The sequence below is a fragment of the Pantherophis guttatus genome, chromosome 1, assembly GCF_059756535.1.
Source record: "Pantherophis guttatus breed Tessera chromosome 1, ASM5975653v1, whole genome shotgun sequence".
Taxonomy (NCBI): domain Eukaryota; kingdom Metazoa; phylum Chordata; class Lepidosauria; order Squamata; family Colubridae; genus Pantherophis; species Pantherophis guttatus.
Window position 1 is genome coordinate 74,580,078 of NC_142063.1, and position 25,712 is coordinate 74,605,789.

General features: G+C 35.1%; 1 protein-coding gene across 17 annotated transcripts in view; it reads right to left on the bottom strand.

The window, feature by feature from the left end:
• GPHN (gephyrin) overlaps nt 1-25,712 on the bottom strand; it is a 243,729-nt gene that overhangs the window by 103,276 nt on the left and 114,741 nt on the right. For 9 of the 17 annotated variants that reach the window (XM_034417588.3, XM_034417586.3, XM_034417584.3 and 6 more), the window contains exons 5-6: nt 3,438-3,532; nt 158-224 (exon numbers count right to left, since the gene is read on the bottom strand). In XM_034417588.3, coding sequence (XP_034273479.1) covers nt 158-224; nt 3,438-3,532 — 162 coding nt within the window. Of the gene's footprint in view, nt 1-157; nt 225-3,437; nt 3,533-17,822; nt 17,862-25,712 lie in introns of all 17 variants that reach the window. The other 8 variants (XM_034417587.3, XM_034417585.3, XM_034417581.3 and 5 more) reach the window with 1 other exon arrangement.

Here is a 25,712-nt window from a genome sequence, read left to right on the forward strand (position 1 = left end):
GGAAGGAGTGCCTTGACCTCCTGAATGAAAGGTATTCATTAAAATAATGCTAATCTTTCCTGCTAATTATACTAAATTAAATTATGTTTACTACTTATGGAGGTAAATTTTGTAACCATCAAAATATCTTTAGTTCCTCATGAAAAACATTGCTTACCTGTGATCCTTTCTTGCTACCTGGAAGGTTAATTATGAGAGTTTTCCCTCTGATTCCACACACAGGTCTTGGGAGGGGGGGAGAAAAAGAGAGGAGAGAGGTGTGTACTAAGTCACAGGAAATTAACAATTGTTTTTAATAAAACATAATTTTAACCAATCTTAAAAAGGTGAAGTCTTAGCAATCATTCAGAGGAAAATTAATTTTCTTAGAAATAGAATTGATTAAAAAAACCTTCATAATCAAATGAGTTTTACTTAGCTAATCAATGAAATATTAGCCTTTTCACATGTATGTATATAGGTAGTCCTGGATTTATGACAATTCTTTTAATGACAGTTCTAACTTCTGACAGTGCTGAAAAAAGTAGCCTATGACCCATCCTCAAAGTTACAACTGTTGCAGCAGTCCTACAGTCATGTCAGCGGTGAAATGCACTTACCTTCGCTACCGGTTCGGGAATGTGAATGCGCGCCTCTTCTGCGCATGCATAGAGCTTTCTGCACAAGCATAGAGGGTCAAAAACGGGACATAACAACATCCCGGCGGGTGGACAAAGCCTCCCACTGCTGGTGCTACCAGTTCACGCGAGCCGGATAGATCAGGCCGGATTTCACCACTGAGTCATGTGATTGTAATTCAGGCACTTGGCAACTGGCTTGCATTTATGATGATTAGAGGCATTTTGCTGTCAGATGACAAACTTATTGTAGGCTGCATAGGAACGTTTAGCTGTGATACTTAAACAGTTTTGTGCTTTGCTGTAATGTTTTGTTTCATTGTTGACATATATTGCTTTTATTTTGGGATTTTTAGCCACCCCAAATTTAAGATATGCAGCCATTTAAATGCTTTAGAAACAGCTAAATAAAGCTCATTTCAAAAGGCTTACTGTTGCTCAATGATGTTAAAGCTGCTTATATTAGCTGTTCATCCCTGAATATTGGTATTTTCCCTAAAACTCTCATCAAGTGAAAAAGATTGAAAGTGGATATGAATGATCAACTGATTTTCAGGCCACTCTTATCAGAACTGATTCAGAACAGCTTTCATATCTATTTGTGTACATAATACTAAAAACTACAAGTCTAAAATACAAATAACTGTATGTTTTACAAATACAATGCAATAAATATATATTTTTTGTATTTTACTAATACAAAGTACGATACCAGAGATAAATAACATTCTACATTAATTAAACTCCATATTAATAGAGGAAGCATCTCACAACTTTCCATCTTTCAAAGCCTGCTGAAAATGCCAGGTTTTGATAGCATTTGTGAACCCAACAGATTATGCACCATCTGGATCTCAAGGTTAATAATATTAAGCAGTTGAAAAGGTCACCATTAAGTTTTCTCCTACCATTGCATTTGAATAACTTATTGCTAAATTGTAACTCTATTCCTAGTACATATCTTCATACTAAAGCAGAATTCTAGCACTCTTGTGGAGTCTGTTTTCTGACTTGGTGTAACTTGAAGAGATGACAGTATGACAAGAATCATATAAAATGTAATCTTAATTAAATTTGTTTCATGTCAGTGTTATATTATGAAAATACTATTTACTTTCTAGAAGGATAGCAAAGTTGATTTACTGTTATTCCAAGAAGAGCCTTTCCCCTCCTTGTATATCACTACAGCCCACCCTAAACATTTAAACAACTTTATCTTTGGATTTAGTGCTGCTTATAGAAAACTTACTATACATCATCACCTATAACTATATAAACACAAACACAGGAACTAGAGCCAACAACAAATCCAGCTCCCAAGTCAATCTTTAAAATAATGACAATATTATCAATCACAAGTGCAATAATTAATTCAGCTGGATCATTTTTCAATGTGATCTATGCCTATCATCTACTAGCCATCCCTTTTGTTGTCCTTTTGTGTACTATATAGGAAAACAAACAATCCTGACCGAAAAGAATAAATATCTACGATTATAATAGAATGAAGGAAATAATCAGCAGAACTTTCAATACTAAGTCAGTCTGTTACTGATCTTGTAGAACAAAAAAAAAAAAATGTCAAGGATGAAGTTTTGAACTGCAATTTACCAACTTATCAATTCTATATACACGAGACTGACTAGAACACATACAGAAGTTTCTCTTCTACTTTTGTAAACTAGACATTTAGTGGAAAAGACTCAGGCAGCACTAGACTCCCAGTTTCTATTCTGATACCTTAACTACTACATCAGACTGGCTCTTCCACAAAGTTTCAATACACACAAAAAAGTGCTTAGTGAAAGAACCACAAAAAAGTGCTTAGTGAAAGAAATAATATGTAATTCCCACTGGAAGGATTTTGTTTCTGTCTATCCTTTTACAACATTCTTATCTAGTTTGGAACATACTTAACATGGTAGTTTGGAACATACTTCACATTAACATTATGTTAACTCATAATTATATATTGCATTCCCTCTCCATCAATCAAATATTCATGCATGATGCAATTCTGTACTATATCAATGTCAAATATTTATGTAATTTCTTTCAAGACAAGTGCTACTATTTTGACTTCATTACAGTCATAACTGAAGTTCAGTCAAGTGCATTACTTAATCATATTAACATGATACAAATTAGTTCAGACTCATTTAAACCTGAGATTCATATAGATTCTTCACAATTCAGAAGTATTTTCTATGCGAACTATGCATATTTGTTTACTGATTTGCAAGATTTCTTTTAAATATCTGCTAGTATAAGACCCTTATAGTGAAAACAAGGAAATCAGTGTTAACTGGGGAGAAAAAGAATTCTGAAAAAAATAATTGCTACACAAGAGGTAGTTTGATGTAGTGGTTAAGGTTGGACTGACAGCAGGAATGCCCACATTCTCATCTCCCTCAACCATAGAAGTTCACTGGGTGATTAGAATAGCTCTCCCATTTGAAAAGTAGGCTTTAGGCAAGTTACTATCTCTCAGTGGCTGCACTATGGGATCCACAATCTATTTTAAAATATTGTTGTTTGGTCTACTGAAGCAAAATATGCAAAATAGTTTGAAAGCGCTACATAACTGGTACACATTGTTACTATATGAAAATTTTGCAAGAGAGATTCAATGTCTTTTCTTTCTGAACTCCACCTGTCAAAATACTCCACAATAAAAGTAAAGCAAATAAAAACTATAAAAAGAAGCCATTTGGATATCAAAAGGAGGAAGGGGTGATGAATTACTTTTGTTATTGCAGCCATTCCACTACCTTATGTTTTCTAGAGAAAAACTTTTCATATTTTTATTAGCATTCTTACCTAGAGAGCATGCCCAGAGGTGTAACATTAAGTGATCCCATCAGCATTGCCAAGGCCATCCCTGGGGCCTCCCGTTCTATTACTTCTTTAGTAGCCTGTAATCAAAGATTAAACAGTAGACTGAGTGAAAACTACAAAAATAAAATATAAAGATAAATTAAATTTCACCATCCCTTTCCTAAAATCAGTGCAACATGGGATTTGATTGTGAATCAATTTGGGTATACAATCATTATATACTTATTTCACTAAAATTAGCTTATGCCCATATCACATTCTGCCACAATGTCTGAAACTTGTTCGGTATCAAAAACTGCATCTTTCAATCACTGACCACAACCGTTTTGCATCTATAAATATTAAATATTATTTGCATACACTTTTTCCTGTTCCTTTATATTTCTCCTGGAAATAAGAGCCTTGGTACTACAGGGGTTTAAGGCACCCTGTTATTAAGCTTATTAACACCAGCTGCCTGCAATTACTGCAGGGTTCGAATCTCGCCAAGGCTCAAGGTTGACTCAGCCTTCCATCCTTTCTAAGGTAGGTGAAATGAGGACCCAGTTTGTGGGGGCAATAAGCTGACTTTGTATAAATATACAAAAGGATGAAGGCTATTGCTGAGCACATTGTAAGCCGCCCTGAGTCTTCGGAGAAGGGCGGCATATAAATCAAATTAAAAAAAAAAAATCCAAATATGCTGAACATTTCAGAAAATTATTAGAAAGGATTGGCTCATATGATCCTTCAAAATAGAGATAAGTATTTTCTTTTCATGGAAGATTTATATTTTCCGTCCTTTTCTATTGATTAATGATATAATAGATCTCTTTCTAATTAGAAGGCATTTGTATACTGAGGCAATCTTTGAGATTAAAATGATAGCCAGCTTTCAATTATACTGTGCTCTTATTTTAAAAAAGAAAAACCTAATTTAAAATGAAACTTCTTCGTTATATAAATATATTTAAACAAAGTATAGAATTATAATCTTAAAGTTGAATCCCTGACTTTCAATCAAATGCACAACTCAATACAAAATAGATGGTTGGCTGTTATAGTATAAGCTAATGCGAGGAGAAATAAAATTAGACAATTACATAAGATTAGGCAGGAGAAAAAAGAAGAGTAGCAAATCCCTTCCTATGTAGAAGATCTATATTTGTAGTAAGTTAGTCTTATTGCTAGATTCAGGTTCCTTTGCCCTGGCTTTCATGACCATCTATTGATCATTACAAATATTACTGGATGGACAAAGAAAAAAACCCTATTTTTTTGTGCAGGACCAGATGATCTAATGTATAGCTTAATTTTCCCTCTTTTTCTAACAGATTTTCTAGAGCATGTATAAAGGAAAGAAAGTCTGAAATTCAGTTAATGGAAAAATGTACCAGCTTCCACAAATCATAACCAAAGATAAGATTACTAACTGAAAACATTTGTTGATGACAAAACAGCTAAACTTAGTATATGGGCCTCATGGCCCATTTTTAGCTATTATCCTGTACACCGTGGTCCCATATCTTAAATTTCACATCATTTATGCCCCTAAACTTCAGGCAGGTTTTAATGAGAATGCAATATTGGTAGCATATAAATAGCCTTTAAACTGGGTAATTCTGGTTCCAACCCTAAACTACTTTCTTCCCACATAGCAATATTTCCCACTCCTTTCTTCTTTTACTACTTCTGCATTCACTAGGTGGAGAAAACCATATTATTTAGATTCTGTTTTATAACAAAGAACAGAAACATTTTTTCTGCTTCTTTTTCTTTTTCTTTTCAGCAAGTTTCTTCATTATTCCATCTTTGGAAATATAAGAATACCACTTCAGAATTCTATGAACTAGACCAACAATGCTTGGTCTAATTAATTATTATTATCTAATTAATTATTATTGGCAAATATATGAACCACTTTAGGAATAATAACTGAATTTTATTATCTTAATAAAATATGCCTATATAATATATAAAAATTATATATGAAGAATAAAAAATTAATGAAAAATTGAATTTTAAAGTAATGGATATTAGATACAATAAGTTTACAAAACTCAGATGAGAATTCATTTGCCACAAATAAATGATCAAACTAAATTCACTCCACTATAAATGGTTTTTTTTTTTTTTACAAATTAAAGAAGCCATGGGGGGTAGGGTCCAGCATTAGGATAAATCTCTCCCTTTGTCCTACTTTTCCAAATTAAATCCCCCCCCTTTTGAATTTTTTGTTTATCTCTTTTTTGCTTATCTCTCTTATTTTTTGAGGAAAATTTATAGACCCCAAATAGTCAATATTGAGCAGTCCTCTCTCAACAGAGGTGGAGGGATACGACATCATCTATCCAGTCTGTAACACAATCCTTTCAACAGTTCCAAGAACGCTCCACACCCATTTGTGCTATTTGGGTGAACCTGATGACACAGATAAACCTCCAGATGGCCTCAATGACTCCCTAAAAGAATGCAAATGACCAGCTGTCTGCAAGGAGTAATAATCCTTCCATTCCCCACCACTCACTCAGAGCTGAAGAGGCTTTTTGGATAAGAAGTGAAATGTCTTCAAAGAAAAACAAGAAAGTCCAATTGCCTCTTGAAAAAGTACCTTTGGGACAACTATGACCTGGATGACTGAGAATTTCCACAGACACCTCAAATAGTACTTGTATATTTTTTAGCATGAAAATATGAATGGAATGTATGACACTAGGCCGAAACTGATAGTTGTGGCTATAACTTAAAAATCAGCTGAACAGCTATACAGAAAGGACAAAAGCCAGTCACTTGTCAAATGATGTTTCCAGAAATAGATAAGAAGGAACCAAATGATTAAGAGCCAGAAATAAAATAAAATACAGTAAATGCCATCGGAATGATACATGAAACAAAGACTTTTAGGGATTAGAAAGGGTCCTGGGGCATACTATTATTATTATTTAAATTCTTCTAGGTCTACATAGTTCCATAAGCCTAGTTAAGTAAGATTTAGGTAAGTGAGGTCTGAATAATAATAACAGTTATTGAAAAGAAGAGAGTCTGGTTCACTGATGTTGCTAAATCCAATGATTGTAGGATTGAGGATTGTAGGATTGATTGTAGATTTGATTGTAGGATCAAATCTGAATGCTTATAGAGAAAAGAAATCCGATCATGATTGGAGCCCTCAGAGCAATACCTAAGACTTCCTTGTAATATGGATATATTGAATTTATCAGACCTAAACTCCCTAATTTTACAAAAAAAAAAAACCAACTCCTGTTTCAAAATGTTTATATTCTTAGATGCTAGCTGAATAATTCTAGATCCTTGGTTAAGACTTGAATTATCAGGTTTTAGACTGAATCTAAAGTAAATTACTCACAATCCCAGTAAGGCATTACCTTGATGTGGTTGTGAAGTCTACATACTCTGAGAAGGATGACAGCTATGGTTCAACCACGTTTGTCAGGGTTCATAGAGGAGCCAGATGAACAGTATCTCTCCCATAAACAATAAGTGAAATGTAATTTACAGAAACCTATACCAGATCAGCTATTGCCTAGATCAACAAGGACACTGCTAGATGTTGGCGTTCCTGGACATTTATTTATTTTTTATTTATTTATTTTATTGAATTTCTATACCGCCCTACTCCCGAAGGACTCAGGGCGGTGAACAGCCACGAAATAAAACACATACATATAAAAATTTAAAATCGAATAAAATGAATTAAATAAATTTGGCTGCATTAATACCCATAATTTAAAATACCCATATTTTAAAACAACATTAAAATTTAAAATTTGCACTTAAAAGGGAGAAGATTTAGGCGAGGCCAGCTTGATGAAATAAAAGAGTCTTCAGCTCGCGGCGGAAGGTGCGCAGATCCGGGATCTTCCGTATCTCTGGGGGGAGCTCGTTCCAGATCGTCGGTGCCCCCACAGAGAAGGCTCTCCCCCTAGGGGCCGACAGCCGACATTGTTTGGCCGACGGCACCTGGAGGAGCCCCTCTCTGTGGGAGCGTACTGGTCGGTGGGAGGCTATTAATGGTAGTAGGCGGTCCCGTAAATAACCAGGTCCTAAGCCACAGAGCGCTTTAAAGGTGGTAACCAGAACCTTGAAGCGCACCCGGAAGACCACCGGGAGCCAGTGCAGCTCGCGCAGGAGAGGTGTTACATGGGAGCTCCACGCCGCTCCCATAACCACCCACGCAGCCGCACTCTGCACCAGTTGGAGCCTCCGAGTGCACCTCAAGGGGAGCCCCATGTAGAGAGCGTTACAATAGTCCAGACGAGAGGTGACGAGGGCATGAGTGACTGTGCGTAGCGAGTCCCGATCTAGAAAGGGACGCAACTGGCGAATCAGGCGAACCTGATGAAAAATCCTCCTGGTCACGGCCGTCAAGTGCTCTTCTAAAGACAGCCGTGAATCCAGGAGGACGCCCAAGTTACGAGCCCTTTCCGTGGGGGCCAATGATTCGCCCCCAATAGCCAGCGATGGTGCCAGCTGACTATATCGGGACGTCGGAAACCACAGCCACTCGGTCTTGGATGGGTTGAGCCTGAGCCCGTTTCTCCCCATCTGGGGACAGCTGTGCTACAGGGTGCATTATATAACATCCCTTTTATCTATTAACATTGTTGAGATAAAGATCAAAATTTATGTTTATTAAAATATGTCAAAAAAGTTAAATTCAATGGGTTGTACTAATTTTTCACAACCAACAATTCAGAAAACTCTCAGATACTGAGAGAGAAATGCAGCAAGGAGCTGAGAGAAAGGAAATCAGTTTTTGTTCGTTATGAGTACTCAGAGAACCCTTTTTGGGATAATGACATTAGTAATTTGAAAAACACATTGTGACACACTAGGTACGTGACTGCCATGGGATATTTGTCTATTTACCAAATGATTGATATTGTGGACATACAGTCGCTAATCACAAAATACCCATTTACAGAAGGCTAACTAAGAACTGATTGGCATGCCAGGTACTCCTTTGCGGCTGTGATTATTTTTAATTTATCAGTATGTCCCTTTACCCTCTACATGTTGTACAAGGTCTGTGTTAGAAAATTGTGCTTTGCCTTAGAGTATGCCAATTTTCTTTCAAAATACTTTATTGAAAACAAAGATACTAACAAAATTAAATCTAATATATGCCTCTGAAAACCAGGTGCAAAGGAATGCAAGATTAGGCCCTGCTTGTGCACTATTCAAGAAACCAGTGGAAACTGGTTTGAAGAATTCCTTATATTGTTTAATTCCATTTTAAAAAAATGTCTCAGAATTAATGGACATCTTTTCAGTTCAGTGATCTGAAAAAAATGGATCTATCCCTTAGACCAGGGATGTCAAACTCGATTTCACTGAGGGTCGCATCAGGGTTGTATTTGATCTTGGAGGGCCAGGTGGATATGGCTGGGGTGAGCGTGGCCATAGTGGATGTGGCCAGCTCATCACCCATGTTGGGGCACCTGTGGTGGCCAAGTGCTAAGGCAGGACTTTTCTGAGACTCTCATTCACTCTCATTATAACCTACCTTCTTCCTTCCTTTCTTCCTTCCTTCCTTTCTTCCTTCCTTCAATCCTTCTCTTCTTTTTCCTGCCTTCTTCATTCTCCTTTCTTCTTCTTTCCCCTCTTTCTTTCCTTGCTCGCTTCCCATCTTCCCTTCTTTTTCTTTTCCTTTCCTCCTTCCCTTTCTCCTTTCCTTTCCCTTAATGCATGCTCAAATGCAGAAGGGGAAACATTTCTCGTTCTGTTTTGTTTTTAGTTTGTTTGGATAGTCCTCTGCCAGTGAAAATGAGGTGTGGGGGCACGCATACGACCCTCCGAGCTCCATTTTCACTGGCAGAGGCACCAGGGGCCTGTCCTTTGCTGTTTCCAGGCTGGCCCGGCGGGCCAGATCTAAGCACTTCTGCGGGCCTTGAGTTTGACACCCCTGCCTTAGACTAATGGATAATAAAGTATTTTTCTTAAAATACCAATTAATTATAATGAACTATTGACACAAAAATGAAACCTGAATATTCTTCAGCTGTTCTTAACTGAACATGAATATGGACAGGGAACAGATAAATGGTCATCAAGTATTAAAATTATGCAGCATTTTAGTTTCAGTTCTGTTTTCAACCTTGCAGAAATACCGGTAGGAATACGACACCTGACTACAATGTGCTATATTCCTATATAGATAACAACAGATATGTACTACAAATACTGTATATTATTCAACTGTATCAAATATTACCAACCACTGACTTGAGAAAATAAATAGTATCCACATACATACGCTTGCTCAGTTAACTGTTCAAAATTACAACGTGCTATAACAACATCATTTGAATAAAGTAAAGATTAAAATGGTTAGAATAGATATTTTGTTATTTCTGGTAACCTTTAATGGATTTTTGCTGATACCAGGACTGAAATAATTACATTTATAGATAAGAGATGGGATATGGAAAGAAGAGATCTAAAAATTGAAATAATGCAGAATGCAATAGTTTGCTGACAGAGACAGCATCATAATTAATGCACAGATCTAGCCTCTACAACAGGGGTGTAAAACTGGCAACCCGACGGTCGGATGCGTCACAGCAGGCCACGCCCACCCCAGCTGTGCAAATGGGAAAATATTGCAAAATGTCATATGACGGCAACGTGGCGCTGCGAGTTTGACACCCGTGCTCTACAATATTTTGTCCTTACAAATATGTGAAACTATAGATCTATAACTATAATCTAGATATCTATTAAATACCAATTTATAAAGTCCTGGGTTTACTGTATATCCTACATTTCTAATACCTCTTTTGCAATTACTAATCAATGTATTTTACATTTTTATCACACACAGTTACCAAAACAATTCTTAAAAAAAACAATTCTTAATTTTAAAAAATGTAAAACAAAATCAAAAGAAAAAAAAATAGAAAAACCCAACCCACAACAAAGAAACAGAAAAGAGGGGAATCTTTATATATTATACCTATTAAGAGTCATAAATACAGCATAATATAAAAAATACAAAATATTATTGTAAAGCATCAAAAGGTCTCTGCCATAGTAAGACATATTGCTACATCCTTAGATTAGGAGAAAATATTGCCTTTTCCAAATAAATAGATCACACATTTCTGATAACCATTCCTTAACAACTGAAATAATATAATGTGCAATTTCTCAATATGATTCTTTTAGCACCCCCAATATTAATACTCTTTTAATCAAAATCTATCCCAATGAAAAACTGTCATTCCAAGATAAATGAGGCATAATTCCTAAAAGCAGAACTAACATTTTAAGAATATGTAGCTTGTACACTTTTTGTTTATATAGATAGTCCACAGTTAATTACAGTAATTAACTGTGACACTGGGACTTTCATTGCTAAGCGAAGCAGTTTAAAGCATAACTGTGCCAACTTACAACAGCAGTTTTGGAAGCTGCAGTTGTTAGGTGAATCTTGTCACAAGACTGTCATTTGCAACCTTCTCCTGGCTTCCCCACTGTCTTTGATTGCTGGAAACCGGCACTGAAAGTCACAAATGATAATAATGTGACTATAGGATGTTGAGACTATTATAATTACGAATATAATTTTGATTCAGTTACAAAGCACCACAACTGCAGTCAGGTTATAAGGTGGGGTTTTCCTAAGTTTCTTTCGCTGACCGTTAAGCTACTGGGGACTCCTGCTTCTCTTATCTGATTGTTTCCTAGGCAGCCTCTCTTCCCCTCATTCCCCATGGTCACATTCCATTCCACTGTCATTTTTAATATAACTAGACAGATATATATGAAAGTTGCTTTTTTTGCTTTCTTGGACAAAGAAAGACTAAACTCAAGATTTAAATTTCTTCAAGCCTTCACGGACACCCCAATGATGATATCGTGCCCTCCCCCAGGAGTCCACGGACCACAGGTTGAGAATTCGACTAGGCCAGGGGTGTCAAACTCGTGTCATCACGGCATCATCATGTGACGTATCACGACTTGTTTCCCATTCGCTAAACTGGGCATGGGCAGTGCCAGCGTGTGATGCAGCTGGCCCATGGGCCACGAGTTTGACAGCTCTGGACTAGGCAAACTCTGCTTTTATTTTCAGTTGTTTTATCTTTTGACTTGCTATTTTATTGATATTTAGTTTTTATTCCTATCATGGATGCTTTAATTTTTTTTGTTGCATTGTTTAAACGTGTGCAACAGAAAAAAAAAGCCATAGCATTAATAGTTTTTTTCCCAACTAGGTGAAATCTGAATGAGTTTCTCATCTCCTTAGGCAGTTTTTCCAATGGGTCTTCACCCAGGCATTGGTTAGAAAAGGAGTTGAGCCAGGACATGGGTATTTGTTATAGGAGTCTATGGCATCTTGTTTGTCTGCCATGGCTTTAAATCTGTGAAGCTTTTCTTTATTTTGATTCTGTTTTGGTTAGCTATCCAGTGTTATGTTATGAAATATTGGCAGCCACATAAATATTTTAAATAAATTAATAAGGATATTTTCTCATATAGCACCAATGATATTTATTTCATGGTTTATATCCTAGTTTGATCTTCTTTTTTCCATATTTTTTTTATGGAAACCATATCATAGATTTTCTACGTGATTTAAAGTATTCTCTTTGTGCTGTAGGTTAGCAAGGATTCTTTTTCGATAAATGATATTTAAACAGAAAATGGTTTCACCAAATGTCTTGATTTGCTGAAGAAAACAAAATGGTTTCTGTTTGATTTCACCAGTTTCTTTATATTTTTAATTATTCACTATATGAATACTACACTACTACACTAAATATTTACCTATTTATTTAATAAATATAAATTTAATAATGATTTCAATCATTTGCTTTGTTTCATATTAAAAATGAAATTGAATAGTTGATTATTTACTTGCTATACTATAACATATACCCCTTAGAAATCTTACAAACTAGATTTCTGAGTCTTATCCTCTCTGCTTCTAAAAGGATCTGCAACGGAATGCTCAGGTTTGAAGCAGGGATGCCTAGAACTGAATATAGGGTTTGGAGGTTACTTTTGTTGTAGTAGCTGAAATTACTTTTTTCATCATTAGCCAGCACCTTTGGATCTAGCAAATGACTATACTATACTATGGTCCACTCCATGTGATGAAATGAGCAGCAAACAAATTTAATAAACAACAACAGCAGCAACAGCAGCAGCAGCAACAACAACAATAATAATGGACTACACCAATGAAAACTAAAATAATTTTTTGGGGATTAAGCAAAAATTATCTGCAACCCCTTTGAAAGAAAACAGCAAATTGATTAAGAATCTCACTAAATAAATAGTAGTTCCATCTTCCCTGAGTTCAACCTAACCTGGCTCTTCTCATCTAGATCCCAACTGTCTGTAGGTACCAGGACAACTCTTTCATTGCATAACTGGAATAGTCTGGAGAGGTAACATACAGTTGAGTATCATCAACATACTGAAGATACCACACTCTAAACCAATATACAACCTCTCCCAGTGGATTTTTACAAAAGTTTAAAAGTAAAGGAGGTTTGGCATTTTGTCACTTACAACCCCCAACTGGAACCATCAATTGAAGAAGGATAAAAACAACTGCAATGTAGTGTCCCCAACTCTGATATCCCAAAAAGATATTTGATAGATGTATCAAAGTCAGATGAGAGGTCTAAAAGGATTAGAAGGAATCTATTCCCCCATGTAAGCCTAAATCTTGACTAAAAAGCATTCAATAACCAATGTCTCCTAGGGAGTTTAGAAGTTGCTTCCCTAACATATTCCCAATAATCTTCCTAAAATGGGAAACCTAGAGACAAGGTAATAGTTATCTCATATAGCAGTTCCAAGAGTGTTTTAAGGAGGGCATAGCACAGCCTCTTTCAGGTCTATATGAAATACTCCCTCTCACAATGATGCAGTGATTATTTTGGGAATCCAGTTGATCATGCCCCCCCCCCTTTTGTCCTCCAGAACAGCCAAAAAGGGTATACATCTAGTCCATAAATGGCAAGGGACATAATGAAAATCCTGCCTATAGCACTGGCACCCAAAGGCCTAAAGGTGTCCCAATTAGCATAGTCAGACATCAGCCTCAACTACATACCATGACTCCTTTATGCCAATCAAGACTTTGAATGATTTTATTAGTGAAATATTATTCATAAAAGTCACAGCTGCCAAGTGGGCGACCTATTAGCATTTCCCTACTGAAAAGGGAATGACCAGTCAAAACAAGGCAGCTGGCCAATAGCCCACCGATGCAATAGGATTCAGGAAAGAATATTTTATGGGTTACATGTATCTGTGTAGTGAGTAGTCACTGACATTATATCCCCCTCTTTAGACTGGATTTTTAATATAATCTCAATTATTGATATTTTAACTTTCAAATGAATCTTGAAACAATATTCTTTCCTCATTACTTCTCATCCTTTAAATGGCAGGGTTATAATGCAAAGGCTTAATAAAAATATAAAAGCTTCGCATCTGGTCATCTGTGCTTCAGGAAGATGCAAGAAATGAGAGCAACTAAAACTGAAAGGCTCTAGAAGCAAAATAGCACTGATAATAGCATTATCAATAGATTAGGTTAACTTAAGGCAATACATATACCAAATGATTAAGAAGAGGAACTTCAAGTAAGTTTTGCATCAAACCTTGGCTGAAACATGCACCGTACAAAATTTAACATAGCAGGAGCAAAGACTACACCAATTAACATGCCACTGGTACCATGAGATTTGCAGGGAACAAACTGATAGTGACTGGAAGTCATGGCTTGGCAAAATTAGTTGTACCTAGTTAAAGAGGAAAAACAGTCTAATTAAATTTGATGTACAATTATTTTTATGTGTATTTTTCTAATTAACAAAAGCTATTATAAATCTTCAGTGATTCTACTATTTATTTGCTTATTTATTAGGATTTGTATTCTACTATGCTCCTAAGAAAAAGTGGTTTACATGAAATAGTAAAAATGTAACTGACAATTAACAGCATTAACACCATAGAAATAACAATACATTCTAAAAATAACATCACATAAAGTTTAAAACCAATCCCATCCATTACTCTTGATCTTGTTAACATACATGTGTTATAATTTTCTCAGCTGCTATCTATATTTCATTTTCTTTTGTATTGTGCTTGTAATTTGGTTTGAATAAATTTTATGGTTGTTCACCACCAAGAATCACTTGTTTGAGATGGCAGCCATATAAAACAAATGAACAAACAAATTTAAAAATTATAGGAATTACATGACTGCCCTATCACATCATTTATATGTACAAAAACGCACTGAAGAAAAATTACAAACTGTACACATAAATAATATGGAATTCTGACGGTAATATAAAGTAATCTGAAGTATTAAGTTTGTAATTTCTGTATTGGTAAAATCAATTTGCCTATTATATAGTGATCCAGTAATATACCAATTCCTCACAAGAGTATAAAACTCAGTTTCAAACATACAAATTAATTTTCTAGATGTAATTAAAAATCTTTGCAAATGCGGCCTTGTGTGATTCTTAGACATTTAGCTAAACTGAATGGCAAAGCCAAAGATAAGGGGATTCTCCACTGGGGGATTTTTAATTTGTATTTCAAAGATTTCAATTTAACAACTAAAATGGTAAGACTCCAGAAGAAATTAATATATTGAATCCTTAATTTTGCAGTTCTTAAATTGAGGTGAGGTGGGATGAGGGTGCGTATAAAAAATAAAAATTCTGCTTTAATGGTAAGAGAAAAATGTTGCAGGTAACTCAGTATTCTTGTTTTAGTTTTACTAGGAAGAAATTAATTAGAGTACTGCCAACCTCCCTCCTCCCAAAATTAAAATTTTACAAGTATAATAGAGAAACTTCCTTGAAAGTGATGCTAAAAGATTTCAGATGAAGAATTATAATTTAGATTTATCCATTTGAGCAACAGATTTAAAACACAGTTGAAATGTCATACACAAGTCAAAAGGCAAAATGAAGTGTTTTTCAAATAGAAAAGTCAAGAACAGAATTTTATTAAGAATTGAAAATCACGAACAACAAGACAAAAAAACTATTCAAACTATAAAAGAAGTTGCAAACAGAAAAACTATGCAAGAAATGCTACATCAAAACACAAGAATGTGTGTTTTATTTAATATCTGAGTTGGAAGATCATTCTAGTAACTAGGAATATTTGTTAAAAAATACCTGCTCCTTCAGAACACATATACATTTTCAAATGATAGAATATAGAAAATTCTACGATGCAGACTACCTGAATTCTAATTCTAACATAATGAAAGCTGTCAGGAAAGCTTTGAATTAAAAGCAAGAATTTTTATATTTGTGACTTAATTTAGAAAAAATGCTGCAGCAAATATAAGATTTCTAAGAAACTAGAACAGGATTAGAATTCTTCAAGAGTGTTTCTCAGTTTTACTACATGGAATCTCTGTCCATTTCAAAGTATTAATATCAGAAAAAAAGCAAAACCAGATGTACAATAATTGTCTTGTTATATTGGAAGTCACTGCTACCAGCAATTTAAATAAACTTTATTTAATATGATGCCATCAATACATGGTTCAGGAAACAAGATTCTCTATTAGTTGAATGACAATGTGAGAATGGAAATTTATGTCAAGTCAGAGATTATAATAGAAGATTACGAGAAAAATTCCCAGGCAATTTTAATTGTGTGAAATCTTAACATTGAGACTAAGGAGAAAGACCTACTTTGAAGTTGGGGTTCTTTCTCAGAAGGTCCTTGCATCTTCTTGGAATACTGCATGGAAAGTTGCCAGAAGATATTTTAAAGAGTATGTTACTGTCTTTTGAATAGCTAATGCCTTCTAGATTTTTTCTTCAATAAAATTGAGTATTTAGTAAAAAGTTTTCCTTACAATTCTCTTTAAAAAAAGTATATCAAATGAAATAATATCCCTAAGAAAAAAATAGATGATATATGATGGAATTATATCAGCTATTCCATTGAGAGCCCTTTCTAGCTTTTCTCTAAATGTATCTTAGCATTTCTGGGCTATTTTTCTATAGCTTATTTCTGACTTTTTGTAGACAAACACTTTGTTAACTAGAACAATAATTAGGACCTGTTCATCTATGTCACTCACGTTAATCCAAGAACAGAACTGGTATAAACTGGACATGACAACACATTACACAAATATAAAGCAAATGTAGTCAAGACACATTCCTTATTCTTTTTTTATATAGCCCAGTGGAAAGCATCCCCACTTTGTACTGTTTCTAAACATCAAATCTCCCTGCTACAAATCCTTATAGATACTCTTATCAGTAAATTTAGCAAAGAAAAAGCTATACAGTAGGAGATCTATTCTAAACTTTGTAAGAGTAATATTCTGATTAAAAAATAAATAAAGATACATTCTAAAAATCCAAGCATATGGTACCGAATAAGGGTAAACTGGAGCCAGATCAAAACATTTTTCTCTTCTTCACATTTTTAATTTTTTGATGGAAGAGTAAGCAGTATATAAACAAGAAAGAGCACACAATCAGCAAATGATTGGGATTGCATAGAAATGGCAGTACTAATGTGCAGTCAAATTCGAAGGGTATCATGTGATCAACATAAGCTAGTGGTCAAACATACAAGGCAAGAAAAAAAGGCAGACATAGCAAATTGACAGAGCAGGATCAATTAGCAGATGCACAAATCTTCAGGACAGCAATTCAATGAAGTCAGCAGATGCATAATATCATTGGAAACAGTGAAAAGAGGGGAAAGGTTTGACAAGAGATAACTGGGAGTATCCATCAATAGTCATATACAAGTGGCAGCCAGAACTCATGGGCAATACGTTAAGTAAATACTACAATCAAAGGTAAAGAAGACCAATTCCAGGCAATCAAGCAGCAAACAGTGCATTGCAATGCCAGGTAGCCAGCAAGTAGGCAAAGCAGAAAGAAAGCAATGAGAGCCATATCATTTTTTTAAAAGCAAAGACTGAATAGGGCCATGCCCATGTATGATTAGAAAAAGCAGCTGCCAAGGAAGAAAAACAAAGCTCTTGAGTAGCTATTGGGGCTGTTAATACACTATTATTCTGGTAACTAAGATTACTCTAAGTAAAAGAACCCCAGAATTTGGATGCTCTTGTTCTAATAAATAATATAAGGCAACATAGCTATATGAAAATTCACAAGAATACAGAACACAAATGGAGATGAGGCTAAGCCTTAATGCCTGATGGAGATCTGGGGATCCTCCAATAAACAAAATTAAGAACATGAGACTCCACAAGGAAATTTTAAAAATGAGTACGCATCTAAAATTGTTTTTGATAAATGATGCCAAAATAAAACAAACAAAAATACTAGCAATGAACTGGATTAGAAATCATTGGCTGGGATTGAAGATATTGCTTACCCCTCTCTGGAGCCCACAAAATGGGAATGTTGGGAATTTCTGCAGCAGAAAAACAGAAGAGAAAAAGGGATTTCTGACTCCCAGATTCAAGGAAAAGCAGATCAGTTAAGGGATGATGATGTGCTTACAGCATAATAAGAACTGGTCAGAACCTTTGCTCATTCCCAGATGCAAACGTTTTCTGAGATTTGAGAAAGGTTTGAAAAGCACAGAGCATTTAGTATTGTAATATTCCATCTCTATTCACAAAACGACACCACTTACCTGTAATTAATTTTCTTAGGAGAGTTTGCCCCCATAAAACCTACACATGGAATGAGGCAATATCTTTCAATGAAATATGCCACAAATACAAAAGAAAACAGACTGTTCCAAATGAATATTCTGTAGACCGCACCAAATAGTAGAAATATTTTGTAAGCAAATCAGTACATTGGATTAAAGTCAAATTCACATTTTTGCCTTACAAAAATGTTGATGTTTTTTAATGAGACTTGCTTTCTGCAGTTAAACAATGTTTGCTTGCTTATTTATATCCCACCTTTATTATTTTATAAATTATTCAAGGTGGTGAACACATGCAATACTCCTTCATCCTCCCATTTCCCCTACAACAACAACCCTGTGAGGTGAGTTGGGCTGAGAGAAAGTGGCTGGCTCAAAGTCACCCAGCTAGCTTTCATGCCTAAAGAGGGACTAGAACTCACAGGTTTCTGGCTTCTAGCTTGTGCCTTAACCAATAAAACAAATTAGCTCTCCAGTTCTTCTATATTGAATAATAGGCAAACTTTTTTCATTAAAAGAATGAACAAATTAAGTGCAAAGCTTAACAGAGGACTCAGGGATCTTTGAATTTAATATCACCTGAATATGATACATTTTTTATTTCGAAAGGCAGTATAATGAATGAATCAGTTACCCTTTGTGATCTCTTTAAATGATAAATTAATGTGTCTATGTAGAAGAATGCAAAACTGATGAAACAAGAAAAATATACTACTGCATATTATTTTGCAAATAATAAACAAACAAACAAACAAACCTAGGATGCTGGCAGCAACCTGTATCAACCATTAGCACCAGTCAATGGTATTTATGATAGATTTTTAAATGTTCAGTTGACGGAGTTTCATGTTTAATAATAATAATAATAATAATAATAATAATAATAATAATAATAATAATAATAATAATAATAAGCAGCAGCAATACCCAAAGGGCTACCCCGCTATTTAGAAATTCTAAATTTACTGGACTGGAACATTTTGACTCTACAAAAAGCTACCTTACTCGGAACAGCTTACATCCTCCGACGATACCTTAAGAGTTCCTAGGTCCTTGATTAGGACTTGAGCTGCTAAGCTATTAACCAGCCTCAAAGGCTGTGAATCTCACTAAAGATTAAATAATAATAATAATAATAATAATAATAATAATAATAATAATAATAATGTATTAAATTTGTATACTTTCCCACTCTCAATAACTCTGGGCAGTTTACAACAATTAAATGAATTGCAATAAAACATAAAGACAAAATATGGTAAGAGCAATGAAGTGATTCTCCCTCATCATAGATCTGGGTGAAGATCTAATATATAATATATATATATAACTAAAACTAATAATATAAGTGATTTCTTTGTTTAGAGTATAGGGTTTATAATATAACAAGATGCCCCCAAAATATAATTCATTTTATATAAAAAATTTTATATGAAACTAATATAAAAAGTCTATTGTTGTTTGGGTTTCTATAGTAATTGGACAGAAATCTAAAACTGTGTACAAATGTACAATGTTGTATCATCACTTTTATATAATTATATCATAAATTTTACTTTAAAAAGATTAAGGAAATCTAGTTAGTAAAGTTATGTGCACTGTATTCATTAGAGAAAGAATTAAAGCATGTATCATGGATAAACATACGTGTGAGACAGCAGATTATTGAGGAATGCATTATAAATACTATTTACAAATAAAAATCTGAAAAGAAAAAAGGCTGTGGTCTGCTATATGGCAGGAGATGATCATGATCATATAGAATTTCCTCTTCCACAAGGTGTGCTGCAGCCACTGTAACTAATCTGAGATTCTGGATTTAATAGTCTTATGCACTCTTAACATTTCAGATAAACATGCCTCCCTATATTTGTTACAAAACACACATTTCTCTTATCCCCATTCCCCATCACCGTCATGCTTAACAATGTGGCATTACATTCTTGGTATATTAAATCTGCTATGACAAAAGCTATTTGCTTTTGTTTCCATACATTTAACCAGGCTTTCTTGGACTAATAAACACATACACACCCACACATACTCACACCTCAAAAATGTGTCTAAAGAACAAACAAAATATTTAATCATATGTGTTATGAATGCGTTAATGTCCTGTTTCCTATCTGTATTGCTAACTGGTCAAGTATCTTGTTCTGATATATATTTGATCTGGATACTTTTAGTATTTTTTATCATTTTCATTGTTTTAAAATGTTTTTAGTATTTTTAATTGTAATATTTTTTTTCTTTTTGAATGTTAAGCTGCTTGGAGCCATTGATTAAGATGGCCAGCTATAGAAATTAATTGAGTGATTGATTGATTGAATGAACAAACAAACACATAAATAAATAAATATTATTGAAAATAAAATATTTGTATATCCTCAAATAAATGTCAAGGCTGTTCCACATATATTCTACAACAGCCTTGGATTCCAGAATAGTATACAGAGTCAAAATGAATGGATCATCAAACAAATTAACCCAAAATTCTCCCTCAAGGCATAAATGACTAGGCTTAAATTATCTTACTTTGGACACATTATCTAAAGACTAGCTCTTTGGAGAAGGCTGTAATACTGGGAAAGGTAGAAGCAGAATGAAAAGGAGGATTACCAGCAACAAGGCTGATGGACTAAGTTTCAGTTGCGATGAGTGCACGGTTGGAAGACATGAAGTTTAGGAAGAGAGAAAATCTATCTATGTGGTCTCTAAGAGTCAATATCAACTTGATGGTACACAATTCATCAATCGATTTTAGATACAAGGAATTTGTCTGCTTAATTTCGAATATCTACATTCCATTAACTAATGCATAACACTTGATTGGTATCTAGGGAATTGCCTGCCTAATAATGCTCCAAAGCCTATAGTGGAACTAAAATAAATGATAGCAAAGTAGTAATAGCCATGTTAATGTCAAAGGTAGCTCTATATACATGAAAATCGATGTAATAATCAGACTAACGGAAACTGAAATAGTTTGGTGATTTCCTCATTTGGAAGGCAAATTTAGCAGTCAGTAACAAGATGGACAGTCCAGAAATAGAAAAATAGTAGCTCATGAGAGTTGAAAACACTGCTCACAGCATCTATCTCCATGAAAACCTGCTTTTATAATGCCACCTGTACCTGGGATGAGCAACTTTACTATGTGCTGGTAAAAGGCTGATAATGAAAACACGTATCTATTATAGAATTCCACTCCAAGACAGAGGTGGCTATGGCTATGCCAATCAACAATGGTAATTTGTTTCCCAATTGTTTTAAAAAACTGCTTGCTGCACCACAGATGTTTACTGAAGCAAGTGAAGTTATCCATTGGTCTACCCAATATTAACTGATATGAAATAAAGGTCCCTGAAATTAAATAAACAAACACTGATTACATAGACATGTCCATGAATATTCTTGGCAAAAAGCAGAAAAGAACAAGCAAAAAAGAAGTAAATGAAGGAATAATTCAGTATTTCAGAGGGAGAAAAAGCAGAAGTTTCTCCTGAAGCTACTACAGTGACAGTCATAATGAAACTGAATGCAAAGGTGAAAACATGTCCCCTTCATAGTGGGTTATGACCATTTGTAAAATACCTTTCATATATAACAAAGTTCTAAATGTGCCTTTGTGGAATTGCAAAGTGATGACAAAGAAGATAAAATCTGTTCATTTGAGGCCAAAATAGCTGACCTGTACAAGTGACGGAGGCAGAAAATTTAGAGACTTCAGGAATGTGGTAAAATTAGTCAGCTTTCTTGTGGAAAGAACCCCACATTCAGAGAAATAGGGAAGAAGTTCATAGAAAGAATCTGTATCTTCAATGGTCAGACAACTCACTGTTGCACACACACAAAAAATACTTCAAGGAATTGACATTGTGGTTGCTCCTAATACCAATAAATATACACATAAACTGTGTTGTGACCAATCTGCTATTGTAGAGAATACACTTATTTAACCTGGAAATGAGAAATTAGGAAAAAAGGGGTTAGGGCTGTATAATACATCTCATTGAAAATGTGTGTCAGCAAAGAAAAAGGAAATATCAAGGTTTAAAGTAAAACATTAGAAATAATATTATCTGGATTATAACACAATAAATTAATGAATTAATATGGGGTTTCTTTGTTGAGAAGAAAAATATGGATATTAGAGCTGTGCATGATATAGAAAAACTATTGTCAAGATGGAAGCCATCTTTTGCATTGGATCTTCAGGCCTGCCACATTTACTGCTGTGGGAAACTGGGAGGGGGGATTGTATGGAGCACGGGTGATATATAGTCATAATAACATTTCTTTCTCAGAGAGCCAACGACATCTTGCCCTGCAGCTGGAGGGGTGTGGCTGGGAGCCATCTCCAGTTGGGATGGTGCTTTGATTGGACCATGTGATGAACTTGTTGGTGCTGGGCAGGGACTTGGACTTTCCTTTGGGTGGGGAAAACCTGGAAGCTTTCAGATTCGGGTTTTCCCAGATGTGCCAATATGACATCTCTAATAAAATGGAACTTTGAGGAACTTCAAGCCTCGAAGTCTTCTTTCATTGGGGGAGTTACTTGGAACCCTGACAGCTATTTTATTTAATATCTGGAAAAGATCACTGCATTCTACAAGTTCTGCTGAACAGTTTCGGGTCAACCATGATTTAACAGGTTGAAACACCTTTCTGAGTGACATTTGTATTTATTTACTTTTTATTTATTTACTTTATTTATATATCACTACATTCCACACGGCATCATAGCTTTACACTATTAAAAAAAACCAAATGATCATAACTTAAAGCAGAATAGAGAGATGATAATGCTTAACATCTCCAAAACCTTTCATAAACTATTCTAACCAGAAATATTCCAGTATGGCATAACCCAATGGCATGTCAGATCTCAATCATAACAAACTCTTCTCCCATTTGCCAACAAAATCCCAGCTTGGTATATCTCATTAACTCTCCTGCCTCCCCCATATTCCCAGCAAATTTCTTTCCGTCCTTCCTGCAAAGGCACATAGGACCATAATTCATTTTAGATAACAGGAAAACTCAACACTGGATTGACCAGCAGTCCACACAAGTAAAAAAATATATTCTAAAACAGTGATTCATAACTGATACCTTCAAGGTATATTGGACTATAGGTTCCCTTATGCTCAGCCAGCATGCCCATATTTAGAAACTGATATTTAATACCTAGAGACTGGAAAATACTGCTATAGAAGAACTCCCTGCAATTTTCTTCAATGAGTAGGTGTTTTAATCAGTCAACGAAATAATAGAAATTATGTCCTAGATTACTGATAACTTCTGTTATCACCTTAAGAAGAAGAAAAAAGAAATCTGGAAGTTTCCACAAATTGTGTTTGTCTACATAAAACTAAAGTAGGAATAAAAAAAATCTTCTTGCTATAATCCCATTTTTAAAAAATATTAAGGTCTCTCCTACCTTCCTTCCTTCCTTCCAAACCAAGGGAGATATGAGTAAATAGAAAGTGCACTTGGAGAGTAAATTAGTCAATACTCAACACCTGCAAGAGACAGGGCAGGACAGGAAAGGCTCTGAAGCAGGGTGGGTAAAAATCGATGATTTTTTAAAAAATGGATTTTTAAAATTGAAATTGAATTTTTTTTTTACTTAAAACGGATTTTTTTGTATTTTTATCAAATTTATTTTAATAAAATGCTTTGGGAGTAAAAATCTATCTAAAGATAGTTTTCTATTTAAGATACATTAATAATTTAGTTTAATCAGCATGAAATGGACCTTAGTTATGTAGCATGAGGCTGTATATTCTGCAATATTGGGACTGTTGGTGAGTCAACAGCGGGTCAGAGGAGGAGCCACTGCCAGAAAAGAGATGTCAGCTGCTCTTTAAAAATTATGATTTAAATCGAGTTGATTTAAATCATGCCTTTTTACTAGTGATTTAAATCATGATTTAAATTGTGATTTAAATCAACTTGATTTAAATCAAATCCACCCTGCTCTGAAGCATGGGTAAGTGAAAGGCAATGGGACAGTGACAGTTACTATGGGGGGAGCAAGGCACCAAAAAAATCAAAGGCTGGCAAGTTAATAGAATGTGCCATGTTGGAGGCTACTGAAGGAAGAAACATTTTTTTTCAGCTGATGTCCTTGGCTTTGTCCCCACTCCTCCCCTATGAACCAGTGTTGCCTAGGACACGCTATTTGGACTTGGGTATTGACTAATCAGCCCCATTTTGTTCCATGCATAGTCCAAAACATCCAAATTATGCATGCTTAGTTTTGAGCAGGGAATACCTAAAAATGTTTTCCATGAACATAATGTTTTGTACATCCTTAATATGTGTACACTTGACAAAGCTTTAGAACCTATGCATGATTTTAATATATCTGCTTATAATTCTCATAATGTTGTTGAGGATTATAAGTGGATATATTAAAATCACTCCTACTTGCTGGCTTCTTATTCTGAGCCATATAGCACCACCAGCTTTACGAAGGCAAAGTGCACTAGTGAGACAATATAGAAAAATTATAAACATCTCACTCCTACTGGTGCATGCTGACATTCCTCATTTATCAGCCGGAAGACTCAAATCCACTTTAATATTGATTCTCAATGGAAAGTCAAATGGGTTGCTGAGTGCCCAGACATAGGAAGACATATAAATAACCCCACAAAAAAGGTGACAGACTTTGAATTACCACATCAGTAACAGACAATCTTCAATAGGATTTGCATCTCACACAGCATCTACAGGGACTCTCTGTATAAATGGGGCATAGTATCCTCCCTTTAGTGTGACTGCGGGGTCCTACATCAAACTGTAGATCACATTGTGACCAGCTGTAAGCTGAAGACATATACCAGTCCAGTATCTGACTTTTTGTTAATATAAACGATGCCGCGCTTCAATGTTCAGATGGCCTAGGCATTGGTATTTGAACATAGATCCTTTTAATATTTATATTTTATTGTATTTTACTAATCTAGGTGATATATATATATATATATATATATATATATATATATATATATATATATATATATATATATATATATATATATCCCTTTATTTCTTTATCAGCAAAATATAAATTTGGTATAAAATGGTTTGTCGTGAATGCGACTGCTTGAGGGCTCCTGGATTGGAGCTGAAAGGTGAAAGGGAGCAGAATGCCCCCTCCCACATGTTGGGTTAGACCATAGATAGATAGATAGATAGAGAGAGAGAGAGAGAAAGAGAGAGAGAGAGAGAGAGAGAGAGAGAGAGAGAGAGAGAGAGAGAGAGAGAGAGAGAGAGAGAGAGAGAGAGAGAGAGAGAGAGTATCTTGGTGATGTTTTGACAAGGTCCCACTCATCATCTTCAGGCTGGTGTCTTCGGCTTCGTGCTTGTGCGAAGAAAGTGTGATCGGAGCTGCCGTCTCTCTATAAATACTGGTGGGGAGGTGTGGGGTGCTGGCTTTGTTGCTGTGAGCGGGTTGGTTGCCTGTGTTGTTACATCTTGATTGGTTGATGGAGTTGATGTTTGCAGATTAGTCAGCTGTTTCTATCATCCTGTGTGGGTGAGGTCCTTGATGTGTGCCCATTAGTCTTTTGTGTTTTAACAACCTGGGTAATG